The 14,088-nt window shown below is 39.2% G+C and overlaps 1 protein-coding gene across 6 annotated transcripts in view; it reads right to left on the bottom strand.

Moving 5' to 3' along the window:
• Ddx42 (DEAD box helicase 42) overlaps window positions 1-14,088 on the bottom strand; it is a 32,254-nt gene that overhangs the window by 4,845 nt on the left and 13,321 nt on the right. The window contains exons 5-15 of one of the 6 annotated variants that reach the window (XM_030246345.1): window positions 13,930-13,966; window positions 13,015-13,164; window positions 11,386-11,517; window positions 9,325-9,444; window positions 8,513-8,689; window positions 7,173-7,301; window positions 5,689-5,788; window positions 5,113-5,160; window positions 4,197-4,294; window positions 2,469-2,745; window positions 1,195-1,421 (exon numbers count right to left, since the gene is read on the bottom strand). In XM_030246345.1, the coding sequence (XP_030102205.1) occupies window positions 1,195-1,421; window positions 2,469-2,745; window positions 4,197-4,294; window positions 5,113-5,160; window positions 5,689-5,788; window positions 7,173-7,301; window positions 8,513-8,689; window positions 9,325-9,378 (1,110 nt within the window). In that variant the 5' untranslated portion in view covers window positions 9,379-9,444; window positions 11,386-11,517; window positions 13,015-13,164; window positions 13,930-13,966. Of the gene's footprint in view, window positions 1-1,194; window positions 1,422-2,468; window positions 2,746-4,196; window positions 4,295-5,112; window positions 5,161-5,688; window positions 5,789-7,172; window positions 7,302-8,512; window positions 8,690-9,324; window positions 9,445-11,385; window positions 11,518-13,014; window positions 13,631-13,929; window positions 13,967-14,088 lie in introns of those variants that run through there. The other 5 variants (NM_028074.4, NM_001361643.1, NM_001361644.1 and 2 more) reach the window with 5 other exon arrangements.

Raw genomic sequence — 14,088 nt, 5'->3', positions numbered from 1 at the left:
TAAGGCTTATTAAGAACTGATTTTAGACAGGCATGGTGGCACACACCTTTAACTCTAGCACTGGGAAAGCAAAGACAGGTGGATGTCTGTCAGTTCAAAGCCAGCCTGATCTACATAGTGAGTTCTAAGACAACCAGGGCCACATAGTGAAGCCCTGCCTCAGAAGAGCAAACAAGCAGAATGCACACATCTCGGAGTTAAAGCTTCATCCAAGACTTACAGACTAAAGTATGGCAGGCTTGGAAAGGTACCGAGCACAGAAAGCCCAAAACACAAAAAAGGTGCACAAAAACACTGTGCAAACTATACCCTTCAAATTTTAGTTTTGCTCTATATCAAGGAAAGGGTAAAAAAGATCACTCTCCTTTCTTCTGCACTGCAGTTCTTCACCACTAGCGTGACAAACAAGAGTATTCCCAACAGCCCAGCTGTACAACATACGGCTAAAACAGCCAAATAGACTGGCTTGAGTCAAACAAATACTTCCTACTATCAGAACTTGTCTTGAGGAATGTGTGCCTAGTACCCACAGACCCTGAGTTTAATCACTAGCTTGCAATAAAAAACAAACTGTCCTGAATCAACTTGTTATTTGAGAACTGCACAGAATAAGTGATTCAAGGTATAATTTGGCACAGTATCTTACTTAGTTTTGGAATAGAGCATATCTGGAAGTGGGCAATCAGTATGGTCAGATGTGAAATGTTAAAATGTAAGAAATACTTAAAGCCCATGTCAGAGAGGCAGGGGGTGCAGTTCAATAGTAGAGCACTTGCCTAGCATGTACAAAAAACCCTGGATTTAATGCCTAGTAGCAAAAACAAAAACAAATAATCACACAATTGTTTCCTTAGTAAACAAATACTTTTTAGCCCTCAAAAAGAGAAGACTTGGGGAAGAGGAATGGGCAAGAACAGTGGGCATCTTCTGATATTAAACTTACTCATAAAAGTGTGCTATGGGGCAAGTAGAAACTAAAGAAACAGACTTTAGCCCAAAGAAAGGAGCAGTTTTTCAACAGAAAGCATAGAAAGAACATACACATGAATTGTGACATCCCATGGTGCCAGTCTACATAGTAACCAGCCCTTTCTGCCCATTTTCTTTCAGGCTCCTATGTTACTCCCTCCCTTGCCTGTTGAATTCCTTACTCAGTTGAATTGTTTTTATTAACTTTGATTGCCTAACCCTTACCTGCATTGCAAGATCTAAGAGCTCCTTAGAAACATGTTGGTTGGCTCCTTCCAGGTTCCGTACAAGGTCACCAGCAAAATTGCTGTCCTTTGGAGTCAATAAGGTATAGGCTACACCCTTCTCACCAGCTCTTCCTGTCCGGCCAATCCTGTGAGTGTGCGTATCAATGTCCCGTGCTACATCATAGTTAATGACTGTCTTAATGGAAGGAATATCCAGACCACGGGCTGAAATACAAAGTATTGAGTTTCTTTTACTTTTTATCTACAGTTAAGAAGAAGAAGAAGAAAAAAAATCGAAGTAACTAGAAATGCTAGATTTCTAATAATGTGCATTCCCCATACCTAGGCAAGCTCATGGATATGAAGCCAAGAATAGAAAGTAGTTCACTCTTTTGCGAGTAACATAAATATAAAAAAATACTGTGGATAATTTTACTGGAATCACACCTGCAATTCCAATACTTGAAAGAGGTAGGCAGAAGGACTGGAGTTCAAGGTCACTTGGGCTATACGTATATAAGAACTCATCTCAAAAATAAAAACAGAAGCCAGGTGTGGTGGTACACACCTTCAGTCCTAGTACCCAGGAGGCAGAGGCAGGTGGATCTCTGAGTTTGAGGACAGCCTGGTCTACATAAGGACAGCCAGGGCTACACAGAGAAACCTTATCTTGAAAAGACAACAAAACAAAACCCCCCAAACAAACAACCCCCTCCCCAACCCCATACAAGTTAACCGTTTAAGGACTGTAATTCAGTTAGTAGTATCATGTTTGCATAAGGACCTGAGTTCAGTACCCAGAACCTCTGTGTGTGTGTGTGTGTGTGTGTGTGTGTGTGGATGTGGGTGTGGGTGTATGCATACATATATATCACAACTTGTGTATAGAGGATAGAAAACAACTTGGGGGGGGGGGGTCGGGTTTTTTTCCCTCCACTTTGAGTCCTGAGTACCAAGCTCAGGCTGTCAGGGCTGGTTGGCAAGTACCCAGTGAACCATCTTGGAGGTCCAAAACACTAGCTTTTAAGGGTAGCCGATAAACTTAACAGAGTAAAGCCAAAGCTTATATTACTAATTTAAGATACACACTGCAGTGGACATGAGGGCATAACTGTTCCCCTCAAGACATCCTCTGGCTGCAAGGGTACTCTGATGACCAAGAATAGTAAATGAAGGTGGCCACAGAGCCACTGCGCTCTACAGGTCTCATTACAGAGCAAGGCAACACCCATAAAATAAAGGCTGGGGTTATGATGAAATTCATACTCTTACCTGCAACATCAGTGGCCACCAGGACGGGGATGTCCTTTTTCTTAAAATCTGAAATAACCTTGTTTCTTTCGCTCTGATCCATGTCCCCATGGAGCAGACCAAGATTATGACCCTCCTGCTTCAGGTTACTGGCTAGCTCTTCAGCATTGGCTTTCTTAGTAACAAACAAGAGCACACTCCCCGAGGAAGTAAACTCCACCAGACGCCGAGTCAGCCAGTTCCATTTACTGGGTCCGGAATGGAGAATCTCCACAATCTGTGTCACATCTTCATTCGCCTGAGAGGAAATAAATAACCAGTTGTGACTCACGTCACAGGAAACTTCGGAGACTAGGTATTTTATTTTCTACCTGCATGGGAATAGCTCTGCACAATCCCTGTTATCGTTGGGGTTTCCTTTAGTATGTCAAATATAGCTTAAAACTTATTATTCCTTTAAAGCACCTTGCACACCAATTCCCCCGGTATGTTCATTTCTAATTTGTATGCCAAAATAATCTACAATGATTGTTATAAACCTATTTTTATTATTCCCTCGGGAGTACTTTTCGGGGTCTTGCCCACTCCCTGTCAAGCAGAATTTATATGTAAGTACATTAAAAATAAGAACCCGACATACAAAGGTGCTTACCACTCAGAAACTTTAAAAACAACTATGAGAAATTATACATATGGTTGGCTAATAAATACATATTTTAATAAAGATCTGTTTCCAACTCAAAGAAAGGATTTACTATTTGAGGTGTTAGATATGCTAATTACACATTACATACATGTATTGAAATGCCACACAATATCCCATAAATATTTATAATTATGTGTCAAAAACCCTATTGTCCTAGTTGAGTTTTTGTCAAATTGATACAAGCTAGAGTTATCTCAGAGGAGGAACCTCAACTGACAGAATGCCTGTAGGCAATTTGTGGGGTATTTTCTGGTTGCTAATTGAGATGGGAGAGGCCAGCCCTCTGGGGTGGTACCACCTCTGGGTGGGTGGTTCTGAGTTGTATAAGAAAGTAGGCTGAGCAAGCCATGGGAAGCATGACATAAGCAAGTGTTCCTTCATGGCCTTTGCTGGATCCAGTTTCCTGCCTTGACTTCTTTTCACTCAGTTGTATGCTGGAATTCAAGAAGTGGGCCACCACCCAGTTCTTTTAAAACTTTAAAACATTAAAAACTTGTGGAAAAAGCCAGGCGTGGCGGCACATGCCTTTAGTCCCAGCATTCACAAGGCAGAAACAGGGATATCCCTGAGTTCAAGGCCAACCTGGTCTACTGGTCTACAAGTGAGTTCCAAGACAGCCAAAGCTACATAGTGAAACTTGTTAATTCCCATATACCCATCACTCATCTTCCATCAATCATCTGTGCCACTCGTGTTTTCACTATTCCCTTAACTTGTCTATCTTAAAACAAATCCAGGAGCTGTGGAGATGGCTCAGCAGTTAAGAACACTGGCTGCTCTTCCAAAAGACAAGGGTTCAATTCCCAGTATTCACATAGCAGTCCACAACTATCGGTACCTCTAGTTCCAGGGGATCCAATACTGTCACACACATACAAGCAAGCAGAACACCAACATACATAAAATAAAAATAAACAAATCATTAAAAAAAAAAGAAAAAAAATTAAATCTAAAACAGAACAATCATTACTTAAGAATTAAATTCCACAGCCTCATGAGAAATAAATCCCAGGACCCACCCTGCCTTAAGCAGGATTACCTACCTCTCCAATGTCTCCCTGCACCACTCGAATAGGGTCAATCAAGATGTCTCTGGCCAACTTTTCAATCTTCTTTCGAAAAGTTGCACTGAATAAGAGAGCTAAAAGATAAAGCAAATTCTGTTAAAAATCACTTCTTACTGAATTCACTCTTTAAGCTTCTGTAATGTAACTGATTCACTAAATAAAAGTGATTTTTTTTTTTTTTTTTTTTTTTGAGACAGGGTTTCTCTGTGTAGCCCTGGCTGTCCTGGAACTCACTTTGTAGACCAGGCTGGCCTCGAACTCAGAAATCCGCCTGCCTCTGCTCCTGAGTGCTGGGATTAAAGGCGTGCGCCACCATGCCTGGCCGTGATTTTTTTTTTAAACTTCATTTTCAATCAAGAAATGAGTTGCCATAATGGTTCAGGAAAAGACTTTAATTTTGAATCAGCAGATTTACACTGCAGGAAATTATTTAAATTCAATTTTAGCACCAATAAAAAGTGAGCAGTGTGCTGGGCCTGGTGGCATGAACCCATAATCCCAGCTATTTGGAGGAGGAAGCATGAAGGAGTACTTCAAGTTTATGGCTGCCTAGGCTATAGTGAGTTCAAGGACAGCCTAGTCAGCTCAGCAAGACTCTACCTAAAAAACAAAGTGAAAAAGAGGACTGGAAATTCATATGCAGCTAAGAGAGGTAGAGTGTTTGTCTAACATCCATGACACCATAGGTTCGATACAACAGACAACAACAAAACACACCTCACATCTGATGTCGTCTAAGGTCTTTTTTAGCTCAAATAAATGTCATTAACTCTCCTCTTTGCAGTACTCATCAGGACATACAAAGCAATTTTTGCTTACATAACTGTGAGTACTTATAAAAATCCCGGTTCATTTTGAATATAGTTTTAGTATAAAGCTGCTTCATACATACTTTGTCTGTCAGGACGAACATGACTTGCTATGGACCGAACCTGATACTCTGAAAAAAACAGAAGAGTAATCAACACACTAATGTAATGTAGTTAAGACAGGTGTGAAAAGTTACTTCAGTAAAATCTACCCGAGAACTCTCACGGATTAAAAAAAGCTTTGAAACTCCTAGATAGAATTCAGTATGAAATTTCAAAAAACCATCAACATAGCTGAACTGAGTAGATAGTGGTTATTTAGAAATTTGCTAAGCTTGGTTAAGAAAAGGACCTTGGATGATTTAATATTTACCTATCCATGAATATGGACTTTAACCTTCAAAGGCCTGTGATTAAGAGTGAAGAACAAAGGAAACATTTCTTCTGTCCTAGCCCTTGTCCAAGTTCTCAACCCGGTCAAGACGTGTGCACTTCTCTTCAGAAAACTATGATGGTTTATGATTTCATCTATCCCTTAATTTGAAACCCCAAAGAGTTTTTAACTTCTTTTGTGATGAACAGTACTGGTTAATTCTAGAAAGATATGGCAAAAACTGACTTGAGAATAGGGACAGAAGAAGCTAATATTCAAGGCATACCAAATCCCATGTCAAACATTCGATCGGCTTCATCAAACACAAGGTAAGAGACTCTTTGAAGATTAGTAGCTTTTTTCTTCACATGATCAATCAGTCGACCCTGTGAGATTCACAAAATAGTTAATATAATCAAAGGCATTCAAAGACATTCTTTAGTTATATTCCTGGAAAAGTGTATTCTCTGGTCTTGAACCAAACTGATCTGACAGTCTTTCTATACCAATCCCAGAAAATAGAAAAGCACTTTTGAGACAGGGTGCTATTCACAGGTGGCCTGAAGCTCACAGAGGTCTGACTGTCTCTACCTCTAACTGCTAGGACTCAAGGCATGTACCACCATACTTAGTGAGAATAGAATTCTGAAGACTCAAGTTCTTCCTTTACATTAATTACAGTTTAAACTCTATGGGCAAGTGGGCCTGAACCATCTTGTAATATGCTCTGAAAAGATGTAAAAACTTATGGATGAGTTTTATGTCTACCCTACATCTTCTGGCAGGTCTAACCATTATCTGAATATCTCTACGGTTCCTCATGTAACCACAGACCCAGCTTTTTTTTTTTTTTAATTTTTTTTTATTACATATTTTCCTTAATTACATTTCCAATGCTATCCCAAAAGTCCCCCATACCCTCCCCCCCACTTCCCTACCCACTCATTCCCATTTTTTTTTGGCCCTGGCGTTCCTCTGTACTGGGGCATATACAGTTTGCGTGTCCAATGGGCCTCTCTTTCCAGTGATGGCAGACTAGGCCATCTTTTGATACATATGCAGCTAGAGTCAAGAGCTCCAGGGTACTGGTTAGTTCATAATGTTGTTCCACCTATAGGGTTGCAGATCCCTTTAGCTCCTTGGGTACTTTCTCTAGCTCCTCCATTGGGAGCCTTGTATCCAATAGCTGACTGTGAGCATCCACTTCTGTGTTTGTTAGGCCCCGGCATAGTCTCACAAGAGACAGCTACATCTGGGTCTTTTCGATAAAATCTTGCTAGTGTATGCAATGGTGTCAGCGTTTGGAAGCTGATTATGGGGTGGATCCCTGGATATGGCAGTCTCTAGATAAAACTTCTTTTGTTGTTGTTGTTGTTTCGGTTTTTTGTTTTTTTGAGACAGGGTTTTTCTGTGTAGCCCTGGTTGTCCTGGAACTCACTCTGTAGACCAGGCTGGCCTCGAACTCAGAAATCCGCCTGCCTCTGCCTCCCAAGTGCTGGGATTAAAGGCGCGAGCCACCACCACCCGGCCAGACCCAGTTTTTAAGAGAGCCTAAGAAAACCTGTTTAAAATAGGAACTTGTAGCTGCTGATACATTGGTCATGGATATAACTAGACTGCTGTTTAGTCAACTGATCATAATGAAACCAAGACAAAAGGTTGGTTACTCACAGGATAATCCCAGCCTAGCTTTCCCATATTTAGAGGGAATTCCCTCAAAAGCAATCATGTTTTCTGAATCAAGAGAGATTGAGAACAAGATATACTTACTGGGGTACATACAACAATCTCTGCCCCTTCCTGAAGGGCCTTGGCCTGCTCCCACATGCTCCCTCCTCCATACACGGCCACTGATCGAAGATTATACGCTTTCCCAAACCGCTTACACTCTGCGTGGATCTAAAAAGTTGTTAATATTTTAAAAACTACTCAAAACACAGTCCTTAGAACACAGTATATACCACTATAGAAAATCAAAATGTAGCTGTACTTAGTGGCACAGGCTTATAGTTTAACTAGGTGATAAAAGCAGAAAGATAGCAAGTTTGAGTCTAACCTGGGTAACTTAAGACACAATCTCAAAAACAAAAACTAGGAAGATACAAACAGAAGAGGGCTGGGCATATAGCTCAAAGGCTGTGTTCAATTCCTATTACTGAAAACACACACACACACACAAACAGCCACCAAAACAAGAACAACCATTTAAAAATGAAAAAGGAAAAACCTAGAACATGCTTAAAATCGAAATTCTTTTGTTTCTTTTCATTTCTGTTTTTTTGTTTTGAGGCCGAATCTCTCTATATATTACTGTCTGGCCTGGAGCTTGCTATGTAGACCAGGCTGGCCTCAAAGTCAGAAAATTCTCCTGCCTCAGCCTCCCAAGTGCTGGGATTAAATAAATCTCCTACTACATCCAGCTTAATCATAAAACAAGGCTATGGTCTTCATTTGCATCATTCATCTTCTTGATCCAGTCTATTTACCAAGAAAATTAAATTCACTATACAGAAAACATTGTGAGCTTATAATATAAACAATTCCCATAATACCCACACCCCTTTGTGACTTTAAAAAAAAAAAAAAGCTACCCTTATTACGGAAATATGTTCACATTTCTCAAAACTTCACAGGGAAGATAATAATGTGAATATGCTTAATGTCAGCCACTGAACTAGATACTTAAAATGGGTTAGTTAAGATGGCCAATTTTATATGTAGTTTTATCATATTTAAAACAAGAGTTGGAGGAGGTTGGGGAGATGGTTCAGTGGGTTAAACACTTGCCACGCAAGTGTAAGAAATGACATTCAGACTTCTAGAGTCCACATAAAAGCTAGTGGGACTGGTGCCCTGCCAATGACCCCAGGAGTACCCAGGAGGTGGAGAGAGAATATGTGGAACAGCCCGCTCAAGCCAAAGTAGCAGTACTAGCTCACCAAATGGGAAGATAAATCCTGGAAGACACTCCAAAGTCAGCCTCCGACTTCTCTTATAGAACCACATGTATGCGTGTGCCAAGCAACAATAACTAAACTTCACAGATCATTCTGCTCACTGTCCCTTGCTAGTCCAAAAGTAGAAAGGGGCCTTTTATACAAAGCACATACCTGTTGACAAAGCTCCCTAGTAGGACACACAATAACTGCAATTGGTCCATCACCTGGTTCCAATTCCTTCTGATCCATTATATGAATCAACATGGGCCAAATAAAGGCTGCAGTTTTCCCACTGCCTGTTTTAGCAATACCAATCATGTCTCTCCCACTTAGTGCTACAGGTACACCCTAGAGAAGAAGAAAGGAAAGGTATATTCACTCAATTCTAAAGATGAACTAACGTCTTGGGGAAAATTACTACAAATGACATTCATTTCCAATGGAACAAAAATATTCTGGGCCATGAACATTAGCTGAATCCTGACATTCCCATGAGCCTGATTTAAAGGAAATATTACCTTCATGAAGGCATCATTTATAAAAAAAAATCATGACTCCCATTTGTATTGATATATCAAAATAAAGACTTGATGTATAAAGGGAGTTATTAAAAATTTTGTACAGGGCTTCTAATGTTCTCTCCTGGAAAATAAATAGGCCACTTCATTTATATGTAGGAATTTCTCTTTCTGTTTTTGTAAAGGAATACATAAATTCCACATTTGAATGGCAAACAGAAGCTATCCGTCACAGCAATAAATGAAAAACTTTCATGTCATTTACAAAGGGATTCTAGTCATTGAAAGCACAAAGTATATCCATGGACAAATCTTTTCTGTGAGGTTTAGAAAAGAAAGTATCTCCTTCACAACACATTTTCAATGGATTCAGCAGGTACAAAAAACCTTTTCCAAAGGTCTCCTTTCGCTCCCATCTTTAGAAGTTCCAGAGCTTTCCATCCCCACCCACCATGCTGTACGCACCTGACACTGTATTGGGGTCGGCTGTGTGTACTCAGATTTCCTAATCTGGTGCATAAGTTGTTCATCAAACCCAAAATGAGCAAAGCTACTTCCTGGTCTGGGAGGTGCAGCACCAGAGACCTAGAGACAAAGACAATTCCCAGGAAGACCGGTACTTTCACTTAAACAGCATTTACAGTTCAACAGTGCACACTCAGACCAAGCACTTTAGCTAGAATAAAGAGTGAAAAGCAGGTGTGTAAGCAAAAACACCAAAAAGGGTCAAACCCTGAACACGATGGCCTCATGCAAAGGAAACCATGGTAAGAATTCCTGAATAATCCCACCACCAATTTTAAATGATTAAGTACACAGAACTACCTCAAAATTAATTTTCTTATGAGAAATGGAAACAAATTATTCAACTAACTGAAAAAGTCATCAACATTCTTTTTACCAAGTTGAATAAACATTAACTGGGATGACAGAAAAATTAAGATTCAGTGTAAGGTAAATTAAAACTGCAAATAAAATGAAAACACATCTATCGCTACTGTTTATAAAGATGCAACCTACTGATTTCTCAAGAGTTAACCATTCTCTTAGTGATGGCCTAGCCACCATCAAGCCTCCTCGTTTCAACTGGGTCCCAGTAAAGAAAGAGAACTACTGATTTCCGTTTTGTCTATATAGTAGTAGTAACTTTTTATTGCTTCTTTTAGAGTGGTCGTAATTTCCAACGAGGATTTTATTTATTTATTTATTTTTAAAGATTTATTTATTATATGTAAGTACACTGTAGCTGTCCTCAGACTCTCCAGAAGAGGGCGCCAGATCTCATTACGGATGGTTGTCAGCCACCATGTGGTTGCTGGGATTTGAACTTGGGACCTTTGGAAGAGCAGTCGGAGCTCTTAACCACTGAGCCATCTCTCCAGTCCGGATTTTATTTATATATATATGTGTGTGTGTGTGTGTGTGTGTGTGTATAAAATATATAATATATAATAAAAATATATATAATTGAAGACCTTTCTTTGGGGAAGAAGGTACTATTAACTTCTTAGAAACTTCATCGGGAGTGTAAACATGTATTTGTGCATACATATACACACATACATACTATGATATCTTTGAAAATTCAAGATTTTAAATATTATATAGCAACTAATAAAGCAGAAATAAACCAGTCATTCACACTAGAGCAAACCAACATATCCTCTCTGCTATTTGACCTTAACATATTAAAAACATTTTAAGTAACATGGCAAATGGGCAACTCAATTTGTTGGTGGCAATTTAAAGTGTTATTGTAAAATTAGTGCGTGAATGTTTTTAAAAGTCAGTGATTTATTTGAATATTTTTAAAGTAGACTTTGTGTGTGTGTGTGTCCCCGTTCAGAGCAGGTCTAAGCCCTCTGAGCCTGAGTACAGCTACCTGTGGGATGCCTCGCTTATGTGCAAATAGCTGAACCTCAGTTCTCATGACTAAGCAGCAAGCACCAAGCCAACTCTCCAGCCTTCTCATTTACTATTTTAAAAAAACACATCATATAAAACTTGAAGAAAATATAATTTCAAAATATTCCAACAGCTCATGGTTTGTTCACATCTATTATTAATTCTACTTCCTGCCTCTGAAGATGTGTTTCCTATTTTTTTATTCTTAGTCCACCTAACTCAGTACAAAGTTGACTGAATGTGCAAAACAAGATATAGGGCTGATGAGAAGACTCAGCAGGTGAAGGCACTTGTCATCAAGCCTGACAATGAGGTCTATTCCCAGGAATCACATGCTGGAAGGAGAACCAACTTCTGCAAGGTGACATCTGAAAGCAACCCCCCAATATCCACACACATATGTGCACACACAGTATTTTTAAAAGATGAAAAGTTAAAACCAAAATAATCTTTCTGAAATAGCATCTTTAGGGCTAAATCAATCAAATCCAAGACACACAAACCCTAGGGCTGTAATTATTATTCTCCCTAGTAAATAAATCTAGGCTTACTATCTGGATGAGCGGTAATTCTAAACTTGTACAAACACTGATGTAAGGATTCTTGCGTAATGGTTCTTACCCGAAGGTTGAGCTTATGTCGCAGGTCTATCAACTGCTGTGGAGTGAGGTTGGTTATCTCCTCATGTTCATTGTAAAAATTTTTTTCAAATGGTGGATAGTCAATCTGCAGGTCCAATTATTCAAAGTTAGTCTAGAATTCAAGAGTCAATCCTGTAAGTTTGATTTAATGTAAGATAACTTTTTACAAATATTATAAAAACAAAGGCATTCTTTCTAGAAAGATAATGAATTCATTTATTTCTGACACACTCTTAAAAAAGTACAGCCTATATTTTTTCCAACTCCAACTTTCTTCTTTTTGTTTGTTTTTTTGTTTGTTTGAGACAGGGTTTCTCTGTGTAGCCCTGGCTGTCCTGGAACTCACTCTGTAGACCAGGCTGGCCTCGAACTCAGAAATCTGACTGCCTCTGCCTGCCAAGTGCTGGGATTAAAGGTGTACGCCACCACACCCGGCTTGAACTCCTACTTTCAAAACAGACACCAATTTACTTTCCACAGACATCTCAGACTTTAATAACATGCAGCAGAATAAAGAATGGCTGTAGTGCTAAAGGTCTCAGAGGACAAATTTTTAAAAAGAAATTATTTTACAAATATCATTAATGCTTAGGATTAAGTTGTTCATCCAGGTCCAAGCATTTAAAAACATTATCAGTATTTCCTTTAGAGATAGGTTTGTCTTGAGAAGGAATTCTAATTTTTTTTTTTAAAGCATGGAATTAGGGCTAGAGAAATGGCTCTTGCAGAGGATCCAACTTCAGTTTCCAGCATTTACCCTCAGTGGCTTTTAACTCTAGAGATAGCAGATCTCTTCTGTCCTTTGGACTCTGCACTCATGTGCACATATCATCCCCACCACATACACACATCATTAAAAAATATAAAACTCTTTTTATTCTATGTAGGTGTCTGTGAGAGTGCATGCCCCATATGTGCAGATGGCTGGGGAAGCTACAACAGGACATCACACTCCTTGGAACTAGGTTTATGCATGAGCCGCCTGGTATGGGTGTGGGTGCTATGACCTACACTCAGGTCCTCTGAAGAGCAGCAGGCCGCTCTTAGCCACAGAATAACTTCAGCAGTTCCAAAAATAAAGTCTGTAAAGCTCTAAAATTGCCCACGAAACTTATTAAAATGAACGGCCAAGCCTATTTTGGCTGATTTGTTTTGATTGTTTTTTTTTTTTTTTTGAGAGTATCTTAATATGCAGTCCAGGCTGACCTTGATAGTGCTGGAACTCGACATGCACCACATACAGTTTTATGAAATGCTGGGGATTAAACAACAGGCCTTGTGAATGGTAGGCAAGTTACTCTTCTGACTGAGTTAAATCTTCAGGCCCAAATTTTCTTCTTATAGTACACAACCATTTACAGTAAGCCTTTTTGGTTTTGAAATAGTCTCATTTAGTAAACAAAGCTAAGCTGCAAACCACTATGCAGTTTAGGCTAACCTCAAACTCTTGGCTATCCTCCTGCCTCTGTCTCATAAGTGTTGAGACTACAGTGAGCTAGTTTATATATTATGAACGCCTCATGGAATTTCTGATCCAACCACTTAGCAGAAATAAAGATTCCAAACTATGAAACTGTATCAGTTAGAAACAAAGCAAAAAATGTAATACCTCCGAATGATCAATGGGAGGAAGGGGATCGATAATTTTTTTGGAAGGTGCAATTGGATTTCCATCACTGTCATACTCCAAATTGTCCTCTTCTTCCTCCTGAACCACCCCAGCAGTTGGGTTCTCTGCCATGTATCGAAAATAAGCTTCCTGCAGGAAAGCACAAGAGCACAATCAAACCTAAGTACAGTTAAGAACATTTATACATTTGCAATCAGTGCACATGCAGTGCACACACAGTGAACCATAAGATTATATAATTTAAACAAATACCTATCAAATAAGGAAAGACTTTCACTAACATAGCAATGATTTCTTTTACAATAGCAATACTCAAAATCAATGAGCAAGACAATATTACACAATGATCTGATTTATTTAACAGAAGCCTTCCTGTTTGTGGGGACATCTTACTACCCTGCCCAGAGCTGAGGAAGACATGCTTTGGCTTTATACCAATCCAAGTTTGGAAGTTAACACTGATTAGAAAGATCACAAACCTGGAAGTCTATAGTCCTCACCATCCCACACTAGACAAGGCAAAAAGAAGTACTAATGGATAGTTACTAATGTTTCAACTACAATGTAAGAGTCACAAACAATTACTGGAAAGAGGCAAAAAAAAAAAAAAAAAACCAGTAAGAGGCCCCACACAACTCATATTACTGGCTTATCACAGTAAACTTAAAATTTGGATTAAAAAAAAAACCTGAATAAGGTTCTTTTTTTAAAAAAAAATGTCAGTTGATCAAAAATCCCACGTGCATCATGGGGGAAGGGAATCTGGAGATAGTATTAATTGGTCACACAGATAGAAAAGGAGTAAGTCATTCAGTGAAGGCAAGCTCTGACCTGTCCCCAGTATAGACTTTGTGGAGTAAAAATAAAAGATAGAAATACTGCATAGAAACTCACTTGGTCATCTTCCTCTTCAATGTCATCTCGAATACCCCTGGAAAAACAAGCGGAGAAACAAACTTCCCTGCAAATGTTCCACATACCCAGCTCCATACTTACAACAGCTTAGTGTTGAATTCCATACAGTATAGAACTCTCAACACTAACGTTAACAAA

The sequence above is a fragment of the Mus musculus genome, chromosome 11 (genome assembly GCF_000001635.26).
Source record: "Mus musculus strain C57BL/6J chromosome 11, GRCm38.p6 C57BL/6J".
Classification (NCBI taxonomy): domain Eukaryota; kingdom Metazoa; phylum Chordata; class Mammalia; order Rodentia; family Muridae; genus Mus; species Mus musculus.
This window is presented reverse-complemented; position numbering and strand designations above follow the sequence as displayed.